Source organism: Rhipicephalus sanguineus, chromosome 4, assembly GCF_013339695.2.
Source record: "Rhipicephalus sanguineus isolate Rsan-2018 chromosome 4, BIME_Rsan_1.4, whole genome shotgun sequence".
In the NCBI taxonomy this organism is placed as follows: Eukaryota; Metazoa; Arthropoda; class Arachnida; order Ixodida; family Ixodidae; genus Rhipicephalus; species Rhipicephalus sanguineus.
Window position 1 is genome coordinate 57,257,894 of NC_051179.1, and position 15,934 is coordinate 57,273,827.

General features: G+C 46.8%; 1 protein-coding gene across 1 annotated transcript in view; it reads right to left on the reverse strand.

Annotated features, from left to right (window-relative positions):
- Window positions 1-10,536: 10,536 nt before the first annotated feature.
- Window positions 10,537-15,934, reverse strand: part of LOC119390034 (E3 ubiquitin-protein ligase MIB2-like) — a 29,640-nt gene continuing 24,242 nt past the window's right edge. The window contains exons 7-9 of the mRNA XM_037657550.2: window positions 14,316-14,473; window positions 12,570-12,775; window positions 10,537-11,780 (exon numbers count right to left, since the gene is read on the reverse strand). Coding sequence (XP_037513478.2) covers window positions 11,551-11,780; window positions 12,570-12,775; window positions 14,316-14,473 — 594 coding nt within the window. The 3' untranslated portion in view covers window positions 10,537-11,550. The remainder of the gene's footprint in view (window positions 11,781-12,569; window positions 12,776-14,315; window positions 14,474-15,934) is intronic.

Sequence of the window (15,934 nt, forward strand, 5' to 3'; positions counted from 1 at the left end):
AGTGCACAGCTGGCCCAGTTCAGCACCCTGAATTCCGGCGGTCGCTGTTGTCAAACTTCACACACACACACACACACACACACACACACACACACACACACACACACACACACACACACACACACACACACACACACACACACACACACACACACACACACACACACACACACACACACACGCACGCACGCACGCACGCACGCACGCACGCACGCACACACACACACACACACACACACACACACACACACACACACACACACACACACACACACACACACGACGCCCGTAGCCAGAGAGGGGGAGCCTGGGGGCCCGGCCCCCCGCCCCCCCCGAAATTCCGGTGGAGGGGGTGTTTTACCGACAAAAAAGTAATGAAAATAGGTGTTTTTGTAAAAAAGTCAAGGTCTTCAGCAAGTGCCCCCCCCCCCCCACAAAAAAATTCCTGGCTACGGGCCTGACACACACACACACACAACATACAAGAACAAACGGAGCTTACTTTGGAAATATGAATATATGTTTAATGATGCTTTTAATTCCCTGTGAACATTAAGTTGTTTATTACACTGATTTGTTATTATTAAAATGATTTGTAAAAATCATCGTTGCCTGTATTCGCACCAGGTACTTCTTTTTGCATGACGGACAAGATCAAATCTCGAAAATGATTGAAAGGCACTAGAGCCAGTCAAATAGAAATAAAAAATTGCCACTTTCCGCATACGAATTTACAAGGCAATAAAGGGGTTCACATCATTCTGAAGAAGACGTATCTTCGACAGGACACGACAAGGGAACTCTTTCTTAGTCTTCTATTACTCTGTCACTTGAAGTCCAGCGTTTCCTGGTCCCACGGGAATGCGCGAGCGAACTTTGCTTATGACAGGCAGATAAGTGCGTTCAGGCGTTCATCTCTCCCCGATGTAACCGACATCTGCATTCGAGTTGCGACATTACGTCGGCCTATTAACTACCCTTTAAGTGCCAGACTGTAATCGAGGTGCCTGCTAAACCCACGTCACGCATGTAACTACTTGATTTACACGGAAACGTCGATGCACTGGTAACGCTTGGCTCAAACAATGCTGCGTAGCCGGCTCTTCGCTGGCTGCTCCGCATAACGTGGATTCCCGCCATGCGTGGGATCTGCCGCAATTCTTTTCTCATATGTGTCTTTACAGGGATGATAAAGTCTCACGCCCATATTCCCCAAGTCCTGGCTGTCCAGTACGCCCATGACAGGGCTGGGAGGCTTGACCTCCCGGTCCCGACGTGGGATTAGCCAGGCAGGTGGCAACACCCTGTACAGGACGTATAAATAAAGTTATTTCCATCCATCCATCCAAGCATGCAGCGCCCGCGATGGAAAGTCGACGTGGTAAACGAAATTTTCGCTTATATTGAAGAACATGACATGGAGTGTACGTCAACAAATGCTTGTGTTTAGATTTATTGCCAGTTTCACGAAAGTATATTAATTCCACGTTACTCCTCTGTGTCATACGGGCACATAGATGGCATTCAGTTCGCCTATTCTGTGAATTTTTCGTGTTATAGTTCAGCTAAAGTCAGAAATTCAGCGTCGTGGCTTCGGTGGCACTGACGTATCAGTGGAAGATGAAACGAAACTAACGAAATCCGAGAAAACGTCACTACAACTTCACTGCAAGGTTCATTTGACAAAACGGCAACGAGATAGGGCAAACATCGCGTACTTCTCCTTTAAGGTCTCCAAAACATGAAATGTCAACGTTTTTTTTGTTTATTTTTTTTCATTCATTCATGAAAAGTACGATAAAATAGAAGCAGGGGGTACAAATGGCTTTTGTGGAATACGCTAGTGAAATAAAATCTTCGGTTATTTTAAATATTTCTCAGCTTCAAGTAATGTATCGCGAAGGGCGTGATTTCGCGTGAACCTTTGACACAGGCTTACAGTAACGAAGTCCCGTGATACTAAGTACACTTGCTCAAAGATATTTTTTCGTGATTTTGTACTTAATGAATCTTCTGGTTTAAATAACTAGGAAACACTCACTGTGACCCAGTTTCATTTTACGGCAGCAGATTATACGCGACAGGTACTTTGTCAATCAGACGAGCTAGAACCGTTTACGTGGCATTGGAAACTGAGCTTTGGAAAGAACTACAGCAGAACGCCCACAACTGGGCAACAAGTATGGTCCATTGTCATGACTTTCTTAATACGAATGATGTTCGCTTGCCTGAAATCATTTACTGTTGAACATCAACCTATCTAATGTATTATACCCTAAGATTCTTAATATCTCCATTTATATATTCGGCGTGCGTATATCGGACTATTAGGACAGATCCATGTGTGTGTGTGTCAATGTTTTTTATATATAATGGGCCAAACCTTTCGTTATCGCGAGTACGCGTACGAGACGTTTCTTCTTGCCAGTTCGTTAAATTTTTTCTTGATAGTACTCCTTTAACTTGTGTTCGTACAGATTCGTATGTCGAAAGTATGTTATGTTAGCTGAAAAATATAGCATCAATCCATTACCAATTATTTTGGACAAAATGTAGCCTTTCTCGCCTTTGTAAATTCATTATCAAATAAGAAGCATTGTCAACGTATTTCCAAACTTATTGACGAAGATTCCGTGCTTGGTTACGGCACTTCAGAATATTCCAACTGATTTGAAAATGTTTCTGTTGATGTCGCCTTATCGAAGACACTGAGATATCATTCGAAGAGGATATCACCTATTTATGCAACGATAACACTTCAGTGGGTCACCTTTATGCAGCATTTAAAAGCATGAAAGAGATTTCGCTGTATCCATTTCTTTTTTCAAATCGTCGTCATCACGCATGGCACCTTCGCCTTGCCTCCCATGCAGTAATAAAGGTAATGTCAGAAACAACGACAGCGTTTTGTGTCGTACAAGCTTCAATTAATCACCCTTTAGAGGAGAGTGTGGTACATATAAGTGCGCAATGTATGCAGCAATTCACTTCTTTGCATAACAGCAACAGTAAATCCGACGAATGCGCAGTTTTGTACAGGCACAAGAATGAAGAAACGCGTCTAATGATTAAGGCATGACATAACCCATAACAGTCGTAGCGCCCGTGTGAGCCAACCGTCGATTAACTTGCATGAAGAAGAAATCGCATGCCTGAACAGTTTCTCTCACATAGACCACCACGCGTGCCGGATTGATAGGTATCGCCTCTTGCCCGGGCATGTGCAGATAAGTTGTTGTGCCTTCTTTCTTTTCCGCCACTGTGCGCTTCTTCAGTTATTAGTCGGCGTTTGTGGTGTCTTGATGCCTCTCTTGTGTCCACATATGCACGCCCTGTCTTTTAACATGGATACGTACCAACTACCTCACTTCTCTCTTATTATAATACCATTAAACGTTACGGTTTCGCATCAATAGCAATCAACGAGCAAAGCAATGAGGGCAAAGCAATGAGTACGATAGCCACCAGAAACGTTGGCGATAGAAACAAATTAGAATGCTGTACGAAGTAAGCCTAGCAGCTAACTGCGTTAGGGTCCGATCTGACGTAGCTATACAAAGCGCTACAGAGAGCGTTTTGAAGAGTTACGCGAGTTGGAGTAACTCTACAGCGAGCGAAGCTGTTGTGCTGTCTACATCGCTTCAACGCGAAGTAAACGGTGAGAGCGGAGCATGTACAAAGGTATGAGACATCTGCTGATATCTCTCGCGATAGCGTGTAAGACCGCGCCCGTTTGATCAAACGGCGCTGCTCCTGCCCGAGCCTAACCGAGGCGGCTGAGCGTAAGGCTCAGTTGCCATCTACTACCTCGAGTGCAAAGGTGGTGGAGTTACCGTAGTGCGCCGCATCGACGAATACGGGAGAGTCGCGATTCGCGGCGGTGCGGCAGAGGATCGCGCGAGCGCGGGCCAGGCGTTTGCTTCTGTTGTGTTGTGGGTGGACGTTTGGTCGGAATGGGGTTGCCATGTAGGTATCTTGGACATCTCTCGGGAGGGTTGCTGCGCGTTCAAGGTAGGAATGTGGGGACATGCCGGCCTCGTTTAGAAGTCGACAGCCTGCCTTGGAGGAGTAGAGGCGGACCACTTGGGCCGTGGTTTGGGCCTCGATGTCGTTGTGCATGCCTAGTTGGTCGAGATGGGAGGTATTCGTGTTTTCGGGTAGGCCGAGGACTTGTTTATCGCTTTTGCGCATGAGTGTATTGAGTTTCGTCTTTTCCACCTTTGTCTAGTTGTGGGCAAAGGCAACGTAATTGATGTGGCTCATTGGGAACGCGTGGTAGTGTATGCGCAGGAGGTTGGCCTCACCGAGGCCTTGCCTGCGACCCGATACTCACGGGATGAGTCGGAGCATGTTTTCCGTTTTAGCTGTGATGTGTGTTATCGTTCGTGTATGACACCCGGTAGCCTCGACTAGGAGGCCGAGAATGCAATGCCCGTCTTTGGCTTGTAGTGCTATGGAAAGCTCGTGTAAAGTGGTCAGTTGACGAACGCCTTGGCGAGATTGCCGGTACTGTAGCCACTCTGATTTCGTCTAGAGTGTCTCGTGATGTGTCGCTATCACCACTGTCTGTTTCGGAGAGTAGAGGCGGCTCTGCGGTTAGGTTTACTAAAGTCTACCAAGGATTAGGGTAGAGGTTTAGGGGCTGTGCAAGTTTGTATCTGTTGCCTCGGGTCATTTAGTAACGTGGTCAGCTGTTGTATGGTGGCCCGAAGGCCTGCTGATTCTTGGCGTAGGGTTGTGACTACCTCGCATTGATGCTCTGGCAATGAGGGTCCCGTTACCTGTTTAGTTGGTGGTGGGCTCCGTTGCTGTTGTTGCTTCCCTTGGACTCGGTCCGCCCATGTCAGCCTAGCCATGGAGGGTGGGATAGCGTCCCCTGGAGCGGGAGCAGCTGCGGAGGGCGCTGCGACGTCTCGCTGCCGGTGTGACGGAGCAGCTTCTTCTGGATGTCGCGGATGTGCTCTAGGTGGCGATCCAGTCACGGAAGCTCGTTCCTCTCGGTCCCCGGGAGCGGCTACGGCCACGTTGACGGCTTCGGCGTCGGCGCCGTCGTTGTCGCACGATCCATGGAACTTGCGTTTGGAGTCCTTGTCGGCGGTGGGGTGCGGTCCGCCGCGGAGGGTGCAGTGGGGCTTACATTGGTGGTTTTCGTGTGGAGCTTTAAGTCCACACGTCCGGTACCACGTTGTGATTGGGTTAGGGCAAACGTCTGCGCGGTGTCCGAGGCTGCCGCAGCTGCAACAAACTTCCGTGTCGGCGGAAAAACGTGCATTAATTTAAGCTGGCCCTGCAGTACGCATAAATGGCAACTTGCATTCCTTGGAGCAAGATGGTGCGTTTCATGCGTTTCATCTCCAGGGCACTGCGGTTGCGTTTTGTGACGATAAGCTCTCGGAGCTGGTTATCGTTGAGGTCGAGGTCGATGCTCGGATGTCGCCTTTGCAGGTGTCGACGGGTGTAGCCGGTAGACCGCCACTCGGTACAGGGTGTCTGGCAGCCGCAGTTGCTGTACCGTGGTGTAGGCTCGTTCGTTTCGTTCGCTAGGGGTACACACGACGAACATGTTCTGGGTTACGTTGGGGCAAATGGAGTCTTCCGTAAGGTTTTGAGGCTCCAGGGCTGCCGCTATTGCCAGGGCTTGCTCAAACTAGACCGGTGTTATTTTAGACACGTTGAGGCCGTCTCGGGACCTTACGATAATGCCATATGTGTTCCTCGGTAGCTGAGGGAGTCTCGAGGCAGCGACGAGCCGTTGATACGCGCTTCTCGGTCCGGCGGTGCGGCTGCCGCCCTTTCGTCTACCACGTGTACCTGTAGGTGCTGCGTCTTGTGGTTGGTTAGCCTTGCTTTTTCTTGGTTTACGGATGTAGGCCGCAATCCAGCCCGGGCAATTGGCTTCTTCAGGCGAAATTACTTTGCCCTCTAAGATTTCCATGGTGAACGGGAGAAACTTGCTGGTTAGGCCAAGGCCTACCCAGCCTTCGCTCGCTGGAGCTAGGCTTAGCCCGTTAGGGTGAGCGAGGCTGCGGCATGGTTGGCACTTCGGAACGCACGATATGGAGCAAGTGTCCACCCATCGAATTAAATCCGGTGTCTACAGAATCCGCGTAACCTTCTGCGATAGGTGCGAAATTTACGATGGTTGGAGGTGAAAAAACCTCGAACAATCATTGAAGACAGCGGAAACCGATGTTTCCACGCCCGCACTGGTCGGCTTCTTCTTCTTTAAAATTTACTACAATTGATTTCGCTGTAAGAAGACGTCCTATATGCGTCCGTAAAAACTACATTTGACGCTGCTGCCCAACGCCGACATTGCGCGCAATGGCAAGATGGCAACCGCTGTCGTTTTCGACCTACGCAAGCACCGATCCGCTAGAAACGAGCATATTACCTTTACAAAACTAGATTTAAACCGTATACAGACTGTCTGAAAATGGATTCAAACAATCTGTAGACTGTCTAAATCCATTTTTGCAAGGGAACAGTTTCGCTGTAAAAATTCCAGTACGCGAAATGTTGCGCCCGTTCGCGAGGTACTTAATTTCTAACGATGGCAAGAATCACTGGCTACTCACCGAAATCGGTGTAGTTGGCCGCTTGCTCTTTCGCCAGTATGAGGGCCTATTAAGTACGAACCTGTGAAGCCCGAGTCACGGCTTCGGCAAATTCGAGTGGCAAGGCCGCAGTCACAGCGGACAAAATCCTTCACATTAAGTCTGACTGAGGCCGTTTTTTGTCGCTTAGACGCAGTCACTTAAAGGCACTTCGAGAAACTTCGGCGAAGTTCCTGTGGCGAGGCTCAGCACAGCGCTTAAAGCTCACAGCGCTTCATCGATCAAGTAGAGCGCTCCTTTTCTTGAAAACATCTCGAAAACCAACAACAGCTGTATAAGAGCACGGTTGACGGAAATGTTTTCAGGCGCCTTTTCGTCTATAAATATGACTTATTCACGTGTATGTCGACATTGCCTCTTGGGAGAAAGCATAAGGTTTGACGAATACAACTTGGCTATTTCTGTTGGAGCGTAGCGACATGCGCGTCTAGCTGTCCAATAGGAGTAGAGCCACGATGTTTCAAAATGTCAGGACTAATGATTGGTCGTTTCACGAACGCATGTTGAATAAACACAGTGGTATCTGCAACCGTATACATAAATGGAAAACATTTTATGTTTCGCATTAGTTAACATACCCATGTTGGGCGACGAATTATAGATTGCAAAGAAGCCCCAATTAAACAAAGGAAATTACCATACTATCCCTGCTTTCCATGCCTCCGCGCTGGAACACAGCTCCACAGAAAGACCGATGCGTTTCAAGTGTGTAAATATTGCTCACAAGGCTACGTTATTGCCTGATGCAATGACGCTAATTAATAGCAAGATATTTCTGAGCGTGAAGAGTCCAGAGTCTTCAAAACTACGTTCCGTTGAAATTGTTTTCACCGGCAAGAGTTTTATAGGGATCTCGGTGCGCTGGAAGCGAATCTCAAATGTCATGCTTCTACTTACTACTTAAGGACGCTACTTAAGTGCGGAAACCTTAACGGGCATTTAAACAGCGTGTTTCTTAGTGTTTTCTTAGTTTTCACGAAAACGCTGCCGTACATTCCTGGCACTCTCTGTCTTAGCTGTGACAAATCGCGGCGACATAATCCCGGCGAGGTAAAATTGGAATGCGATTATTTTCGAAGCCTAAACTGTAATTCGCAGGCAGTACATCTACTAAATGTTTATGGAACCCCAGAATTGAAGTTTCCCAGCGCAGCAGGATACGGCTGGGAAGTTGCATCGTCGTAAATTTATATGCAAGCGATTGTAACTGTTCCCGGGCCCGTCATCGAGCAGCTTAACCCCAGGGTAGGTGCTGTCCTCCAGATCAAGTAAAACTCCGATGTGGTGTGCGATGGGCTCCTTAGACCGTCCTGGAAGTTGCCAGCACAGGCTGGCAAGATCTGTCGCACCGTCTAGCACGACCGCCTACACTTCACGTAGTGTGCGTGCGCCTGCAGCGCGGCAAAGAACCCACGATCGATTAGGGCGCTGATAGTGTCCGTGCCTGCGGCGACCTGCCGCCACTTTCAGAGGCGTGCGTAGGCACGTGTGCGTGCATAGGCCTGCATAGGCGTGAGCGGTATTCTCTATTAAAAGGAGGGGGAGGGGGTCATATCACTCATCCCTCCCCACCTTGCTGAGATAAGCTCCGCAATGGGCAAAAATGAAAATAGCGGTGACGTGCTTCTCAGAAAGGCCTGCTATTTGACCCCGGCTTTCCTGGGTAAAAATGAGAAGTAAACAGTTCCTTAAATGCAACATCATGGTCTCCTTGATTGTCGTTATCGTCAAAAAGCATGCCGTCGACTAAACCCTGCGCAATAAATAATGACGTGAAAGGTCCCTCTGAGTAGAAGTATGTGGTAGAATTGGTGCATCCATTTAGATGACTACGCGGGGGGGGGGGGGGGGGCTGCTCACAGCGTGACCTCATGGGTGAGAGTGAGGCTCGGCGGAAAGGAGGAAAGGTTGTGCCTCACCGAACGGAGTACGGCAGTGAGAGGCTCCGTGAAGTACAAAGAAAGGGGTCGGTGGAACTGGCAGTACTTTATCGCTTTAATGCCCCATTTACGTAGTCGGAGGGAGGGGGATTTACAAGTAAAGTACTGCCAGTTCCGAGCCGTGAAAACCATTGACCCGTAACCACGGAACCACCGACCCGTAAGACCATCGACCCGTAACCAACTTAGCACAAACAAACAAATACAAGAAAAAGGAATCTTACAGAAAACTTAGCAATAAACTAGGAACTGCGAAGGTCCGAGTAGAAGGGAGCAACAGTTTCGCTGTTCGACAGTTTTGACGGCGTCGAACTGGCGGTACCTCTTTTTTAAGCATGCAGTACCAACAAGCCCCCCTCTGTGACCCGGGTTGAAGAATGAAGGAAATCTGGTCAAGGCAAAGGAGTGACGTACACGTTGTCGTCACATTTTACGAAGGTGGCACAAACACAAGAAAATTAGGCTTCTCGAGTGACAAATTACCCCTAGCAGCTCATGGAAGTGTTTGTATTACACACGACTGAAAGCCACGACTGCAGCACCAAATGGCCCTCATTAGGGTTACCCTTGAGGGAATTCGCGCATATCCATGAAGATCTCCAAGCACCGCCATATTGCCTGCATGTTTGCAATGTTGGTTGTTTTACCTATCAATAAAAGCAATAAAAAAAGTATATGCAAAGTTTTGCGCGGCTGATTAGTGTGAACAAAACGTATGGCCAACTACATTCTCAAGTTTCGCTAAGATAAAAAGTAGACAGACCAATTCTTTGCCACAGAAATATTGTGATCATGTTGCATTTTTTTCTGCTTCAACGACAAATACCGCAAATAAGCTCTTTGTTCACAATGCAGAAACGACCCTTATTGCGCAAGTTCACGCATATCTCTCCAGTTTCTTATTCCTCGCTGCATGAACTCAAGTTCATTAATTAAAACCGTTGCGTTGCGTTTCGGTTGGCTCCTGGACGTTATTTGATCAGGAAGACTCATGAATTTTGTCAGAGTTTCTTGTCCGCGCACGCTATACTTGTTGAACATCAAATCAGGCAAACGTATTAAACTGAAGCAAGTTACTTATGTCAGGTCCCCTGTGTGACAACAGTTAGTCCCTCGTCATTGTAACAGTACTTACTTTAGTGTCGGTAGTGAAAATGTTCCCGTATGCAGTCTTGAGGATCGCTCCCAACATTTATTGCCAATCACTGTAGTTCTCTCAAAACTAGTGAGGGGCCACATTTCCTAGAGCGTGTTAAAAATATCCCAATTTATCTGAATCCTTAACCTCTGCATCCTGCTCCCTCACCAGATCGTTTCACTTTTTTGACAGCCTCTTATCACCAGCAATCATCATTCAGGAAGTCAAACTTACTGCTCGGATTCTTTCGCTACCATTAGCACCATGACAACTGCGTCACCACTACTCACCTCGCTCTAAAAAACTTTCGCTGCCTCTGTCAGCGCCTTTGTGGTCAGAACTCATAGCTGGTGCATTTTTTTCTATATTATTAATCTTCTTGCCGTACGCGTAATAGTGCCGCACTGAATCATTATTTAGTTGCAAACCAGTAGAATTTCATGCCTAATTGCATCTATTGTCAAGAAAGTTCTTCTTGACCTAATTACCGCGCTACTGCAGAAACGCTAGACTGTGAGTGCAAATAGCGTCGCGTATGTCATGACGAACACGAAGAGAAGCTTCGAAACCAATGACGGGGAGCACCTCACGATGCCACTTACCACTTTTACTTATAGATTGCGCTTTTTATGACACTCGTTGAGCCTCTTGAAAGTCTGGTTCGAATAGCGCGTTCGGACCAACTTGCTTTTCATGGCACAACTTCCTAGACGCGTGCGTAAATTTACGATCAAGAAATGAGCAAAGTAACCGGTCGTTGACACAGGTGGCCGAGCTCTCTACTCTACGTCATAATGGCCTGCGTCATCGAATGAAGCACCAAGAGCAAAATGCAGTGAAACTGATTTATTTCAGTGTGAAAGAGAAGCTTCAAAATTGCTTTAAACACTCTGGAAATTACATGCAAGTGCAGGTGCTTTTAACAAATAAACCAATGACTACATTGTGAACAGCACCAATTTATTCATGCAAGCTTGAATGTTGCGTCCAGTGGAAGCTAAATGGCGTAGATATCTACACGCGCCGCGAAAATCAGACGTCATCGCCATTCCGCTAAACTTAATCTTGGCAGTGTAGGTACGCGTTCATTCTGTCAGCCAGGTGAAAATATAAGAACATTCGTGGATGCGGAACTTGCATAAAAAAATGGGCGTTAAAGGATATGTGGTAACACACTCGTCACTGCTGAGCCAAAGCTTCATCCTTATGTGGGGTTCTCAGCACCCGTCTTCTGAGTATCGTGTCGTGGAACTGTATGGGTAGCAGCACACTCAATTCCCAAAGGATCACAAAAGAACCCTAGCGCAGATTAGGCCTGAAATGATTTCGCTCCACACACAGCTGTTTATTTTGAGGATGTGGCGGTACGATCACGCTTCCGCCTTTCCACTTTAAAAATAAAGATGGTGGTAAAGAGGAATGATCGTGCTCGAACGCCTCGGCCGCAGAAATATCACAATGGCAAAGACGTCGCACGTGCTGCAGCGGAGCATGAGCACGGCTTCGCATGGGCTGAGACGCTGACGCACCGGCGTAGCCGATACAAAATGACAATGAGATTGAGATTTGTCAATCCGGATATAGTTCCTCTTTAAATAACTCCAGGAGGCGTTTGCGAAAGGATTGTCATCGGTATATCCAGCTGGAAAACAAGCAGAGAAAACGCAAAATAGCAAACGAAATTGGAAACGGCGGATTCATATTTTAAACGTATTCCTGTCTCGCACTCACCCTCTCATTTACATCTCTCTGCTGCTTTCTTAAACGAAAATAAAACCACTATCGTGTTTCAAAGTGAATGAGCATTGGCACTGCATCCGTTATACGAGTAATCACGTCTGTACAGAATTAGCACTTAGTCCAAATATAAGGTAATCTTCCTCTCGATTGGCACACGGCACATGTGGCACAGGTCCATATTGCCGGCACACACTTTACACGAGCCATGTCCGCAAAGGAAGACGACGTCGCGTGGCTTTTCCATGCAAATGTTGCACGTGTGCCGATCCTCCAGCTCTTGCAGCCGACTATCCAGTTCTTTCTGCGTCGTCTGATTCTGTTCTCTGCTTCTGATAGGTGTCCCATCTGCAAGTTAACAACAGCAAAATCACTCGGTCTTAATTTTGACGTAGGCGAGACGTGTTTAGTTACAGTTGACATTTTACTATCCCGCAGATTAAAAGGGGGTATCGTTTCTCGACGCTTCGAAAAGGTGGTCTCCGCATCGAGAGCTAAACAAACATAATATTTGTTACCGCTTGTCATGAATGAAATGTCATGAAACCCGCACGTCATGAAACCCCTCATGTCATGAATGAAATGGGACATAGGCTCGTGGACATAGGCGAGGATGCGATGGATTTTTCTGATGATTTATTCGTGCTAAAACCCCTCTCTCCAGACCGCGAATTTATTTCAGCACACAGAAGAACTCCTATGCTTTGTAAAGTGTGTACAACACACGCTCTTACGACAAGATTGTTGCTCGCATGACCCATGACGCCATAGCACGGCTAACGGACGCAACCCTCAGAATCTTGAGTTTCTTTAGTTTGTGCGCATAGTGGCCAGAGCTCGCGGCTAACTCTCTGCCAACTGCATTGTAACTTTAAATTTCACGATTGTTCCCAGAATTTTCTCAATTCGGTAAAGATACATGAAGAATCGAATAAATCGCCTAAAAAAGATAAAACACAGAATGGATAGGGAGTAGCGGCAGATAAAGGCATACTTCTTACTTTCTCGCATGAAAACACTCGACATTTAGCTATATTCCATCAGGCGGGTATTATCTAGTTCAGATATTTGGGCAGTAAACTAGTAATAGACAAACACTACCTCCCCCGACGCCACAATCTTGAACCAGAATCTTACCGGGATTAACTTTCGCCTGCACTGGCACGGCGCATGTGAGGCAGACCTTGCAGCGTACGCAGCACTCTTGACAGGTCATCCGATGACCACATGGCTCGAAGACAACGTTGGCTTCAGATTCAACGCAGATCTTGCACTTTTCCCTGCCTTGAGGACCCGCTGAACCTTGCCGGGATGCCTTCGAAGCTTCCGCCTCCGTAAATCGGCTGTGATAAAATTTCATCGTCTTCACGTGTCTGCCCATTAGGTCTCGTTGCTCTTAAATATCCAAGCAAGGTATTGCAACTCGGGCTACGTACTTCAAAGGTGAAAACTTGCCCCCACTCCCCCCTTCCACCCCGTTGGAGAACGCTGCGCACGCCATGGCCGCGAGTTTAACGTACCCATCTGGTCAACTGAAATCCTTGTCAGAAAAGAAGCAACTCACTGACAGGACCACCATAGTGAAAATGAAACAGCGCTATGAGATCCTCGCAGACACGTCATTTCGGGGGGCGCAGATGCTTCACGAGGGGACGCATATATTAGCAAAGCTTTTTGTTCCTACGGGATCTTTTTTTGTTTTGAAATAAAAGTGAATGAAGGAGAAGTTGGTGCTGCCATTTCTTTCCACAGTAACTTTGCCTATGATACTTCCAACTACAGGATTGGCTGAAGTTTTCTTTTCAGAAATACTTTGCGTAAAACACTTTTCTTGGGGACATCCTTCGTTCTAAAGGTTAGTATGCGTGTAGACCTCCGTTTTGCCTTGTGAATGAAACGTGCACTATCCTGCAAACCTTCTTGAAGCTCAGTCAACGACATGTCAAAGATATGTGTATTGATCCGTAAGCACTTAGTCCTAAAAAGTCGCAAAGTAACCGAATACTAGGAAATGCATACAGGACGAGCACCTTGTTTACCCCGTGTAATCCGAGATCCGTACGCATATGTGGGCATACCTACGGATCTCGAAACGTGCCTTTGTTTTAATGACTGTTTAATTACGAGTGACCCTTTTGGGGAAGGAGGGGGGGGAGCTTGCTTGTTTCTCTTTATTTTTTCTTCTTTTTCTTGCTATTTCTCTCTATTTCTTGTATCTGTTTCTTGCATCTGTTTCTTTCTGTTTCTTTCTTTCTTTATCTATTCCTTTCTCTTTCTCGCACTTTCTAAGTGTATTTCTCTTCCTTCCCTTTCTTTGTTTCTCTCTCTGCTTCTTTCTCTCTCTTTCTCTGTCTTTCCATCTTTTTTTATATCTGCAATCCCTTTATTTCAATCTTTCTCTTCCTTTTTCTTTCTATCGCTTTCATCCTGTCTCTCTCTTTATTTCTATCTCTCTTTTTCGCGTGTTCGTATTCGTGCGACACTCGCGCCTGCTTTACACGGTAGTGGGGCTTGTACCCGATTCCTGTAGAGTACACCCACCTGAGGAGTTTTGTATGACTGAGAACAAGTTACCGATAGCTTAAACACCTTCACTGTAAACAGAATGAAGAGAGCGCGCGCCGGTTCATGATGATAGGTTTTTTTTACGACGGAGCACAAGTTACCGCCAGCCTAAACTGCTTCGCTGTTAAAAAGCCAGAAATTCAGGGGAAAATGGAAGCTTCAAGAAATGAAAACTGCGTGAACACGGGGTGTCATTGTAGCCGACGTTTCGACAAGCGGACTTGTCAATGGTAGCCTTGAAGAAGACAAGTCCGCGGGTCGAAACGCCGGCTTCAGCGACACCGCTTGTTCAATAATTTTTAATAATACCGTACTAACCTTCTCGAAGCCCACGCCGCGATATATTCTGAAATGTCAATGGTGGCAGCAATCATCATGGGCGAGATGCCCTTGTTGTTCATCATGTACACGTCGGCTCCCCGGTTGGCTAGGTAGCACAGAGGAGCCAAGCGGCCATTAGGCAGTTCCTGCGCAATCTGCAGAAGGAATTGTTGAAATCGTAAATGTAAAGCAGTGTTAAATTCACATGAATAGGCACAAAACTTTTAGCGCACTCTAGAATACTACGCTGTGAATGCCGCTATTCTAATTCAACAATACTACACTGTGAACTTGCATAAAACTTCATCATTGGTCTGTTTTATGAAAGATGGTTCTCGATTATGGAAGCACTTGCGACGGTAAATTATGGGATCTACACAAGATATACTCATTGAATTAATCGAACTGTTCTTTATACAAAAATCATGTTCTATGCTAACAAAGCCTCCTCGGAGTTACGCTCTAATAAATTAGCAGCAATGGGCTCAGATTTGTACAAAGACATGTGCTTGAAGCCAGAAGCTTGCGTTCTCGGCTGGAGCATGTGAACAGCGAGGTTTGAAATATATGCGCGTGAGCGATATAAAACCCAATAAAGTGTCACCTACGCTCCACTGATTTTTTTTGAAGAGTAAATTAGCTTTCCATTGTGATTGGAATCGATGCGCATACGTTCGGACGAACAAAGGGAAACAAACGATGTGGACAGAAAGAGCGCAACTTTCGCTTCGGGTTCGGCGTGTGTTCGTGACCCAGACTTGAAACTTACACCCTTTGCTTGTTTCTTTTTGGAATCACTAAACGTTACTACGCCGCCTTTAACATGTACTACAGGCGCTTTTACGAGCGCCTACTCATTCACCAGTGGAATGGCGCACTGTGAAGACTGCAAAATATGTGGCGTAAAAAACCACAAAACGGCTATTGTGTGTCGGTCCGAGGGGCTTCCACGTCAGCACAGCATTACGGGAACTGCATGACGAGCTCTTCACAGAAAATAGGATCTTGAAACCATGGCTTGGTACGCCCGCGATGTACGCAATGCTACGAAAGCGTTGATGCGCTTCTTGGAATGAATCAGCCCATATATAATCTCTTGTGACGAATTTGACCACGAACACTTCTTCGTGTTCTTGGGCCCATGCAAAGTATGATCTTCTTTTTTTTTTTCGAAAGTCTGCCCTTAGGCATAATATTTATTCAGAAATACACATATAAATTTGCTTCGTGTATGAAGTCCAGTAACGAGCGGTGGTGAGGTCCACTAATCCAGCGGTCAAGGTCGGGTGGTCGGCCAGGCCTGAGGCCTGTTGCACGTAGGTGACGGCGACGGCTTAATTGTAGACCGGTGCATGTCCACAATAGGTGTGTGACAGTTACATCGCTGATTGGAGCGTCGCAAAATGGGCACGATGTACTTCTCTCCTCCTCCGAATGTCCTGTAGTCCCCATTTCCTTTTCCACTGTACAAGGTGGCCGACCGAGTTCAACCTGAAGACTTCCCTGTCTTTTCCATATGACTACTCTTTGTTTTCTTTCTCTCAGCTTGGGCAGGCATTATCTTAAAATTTTCTGCTGGGGTCCCTTCGTTGCATTTTCTACGGGCTTCATAACAA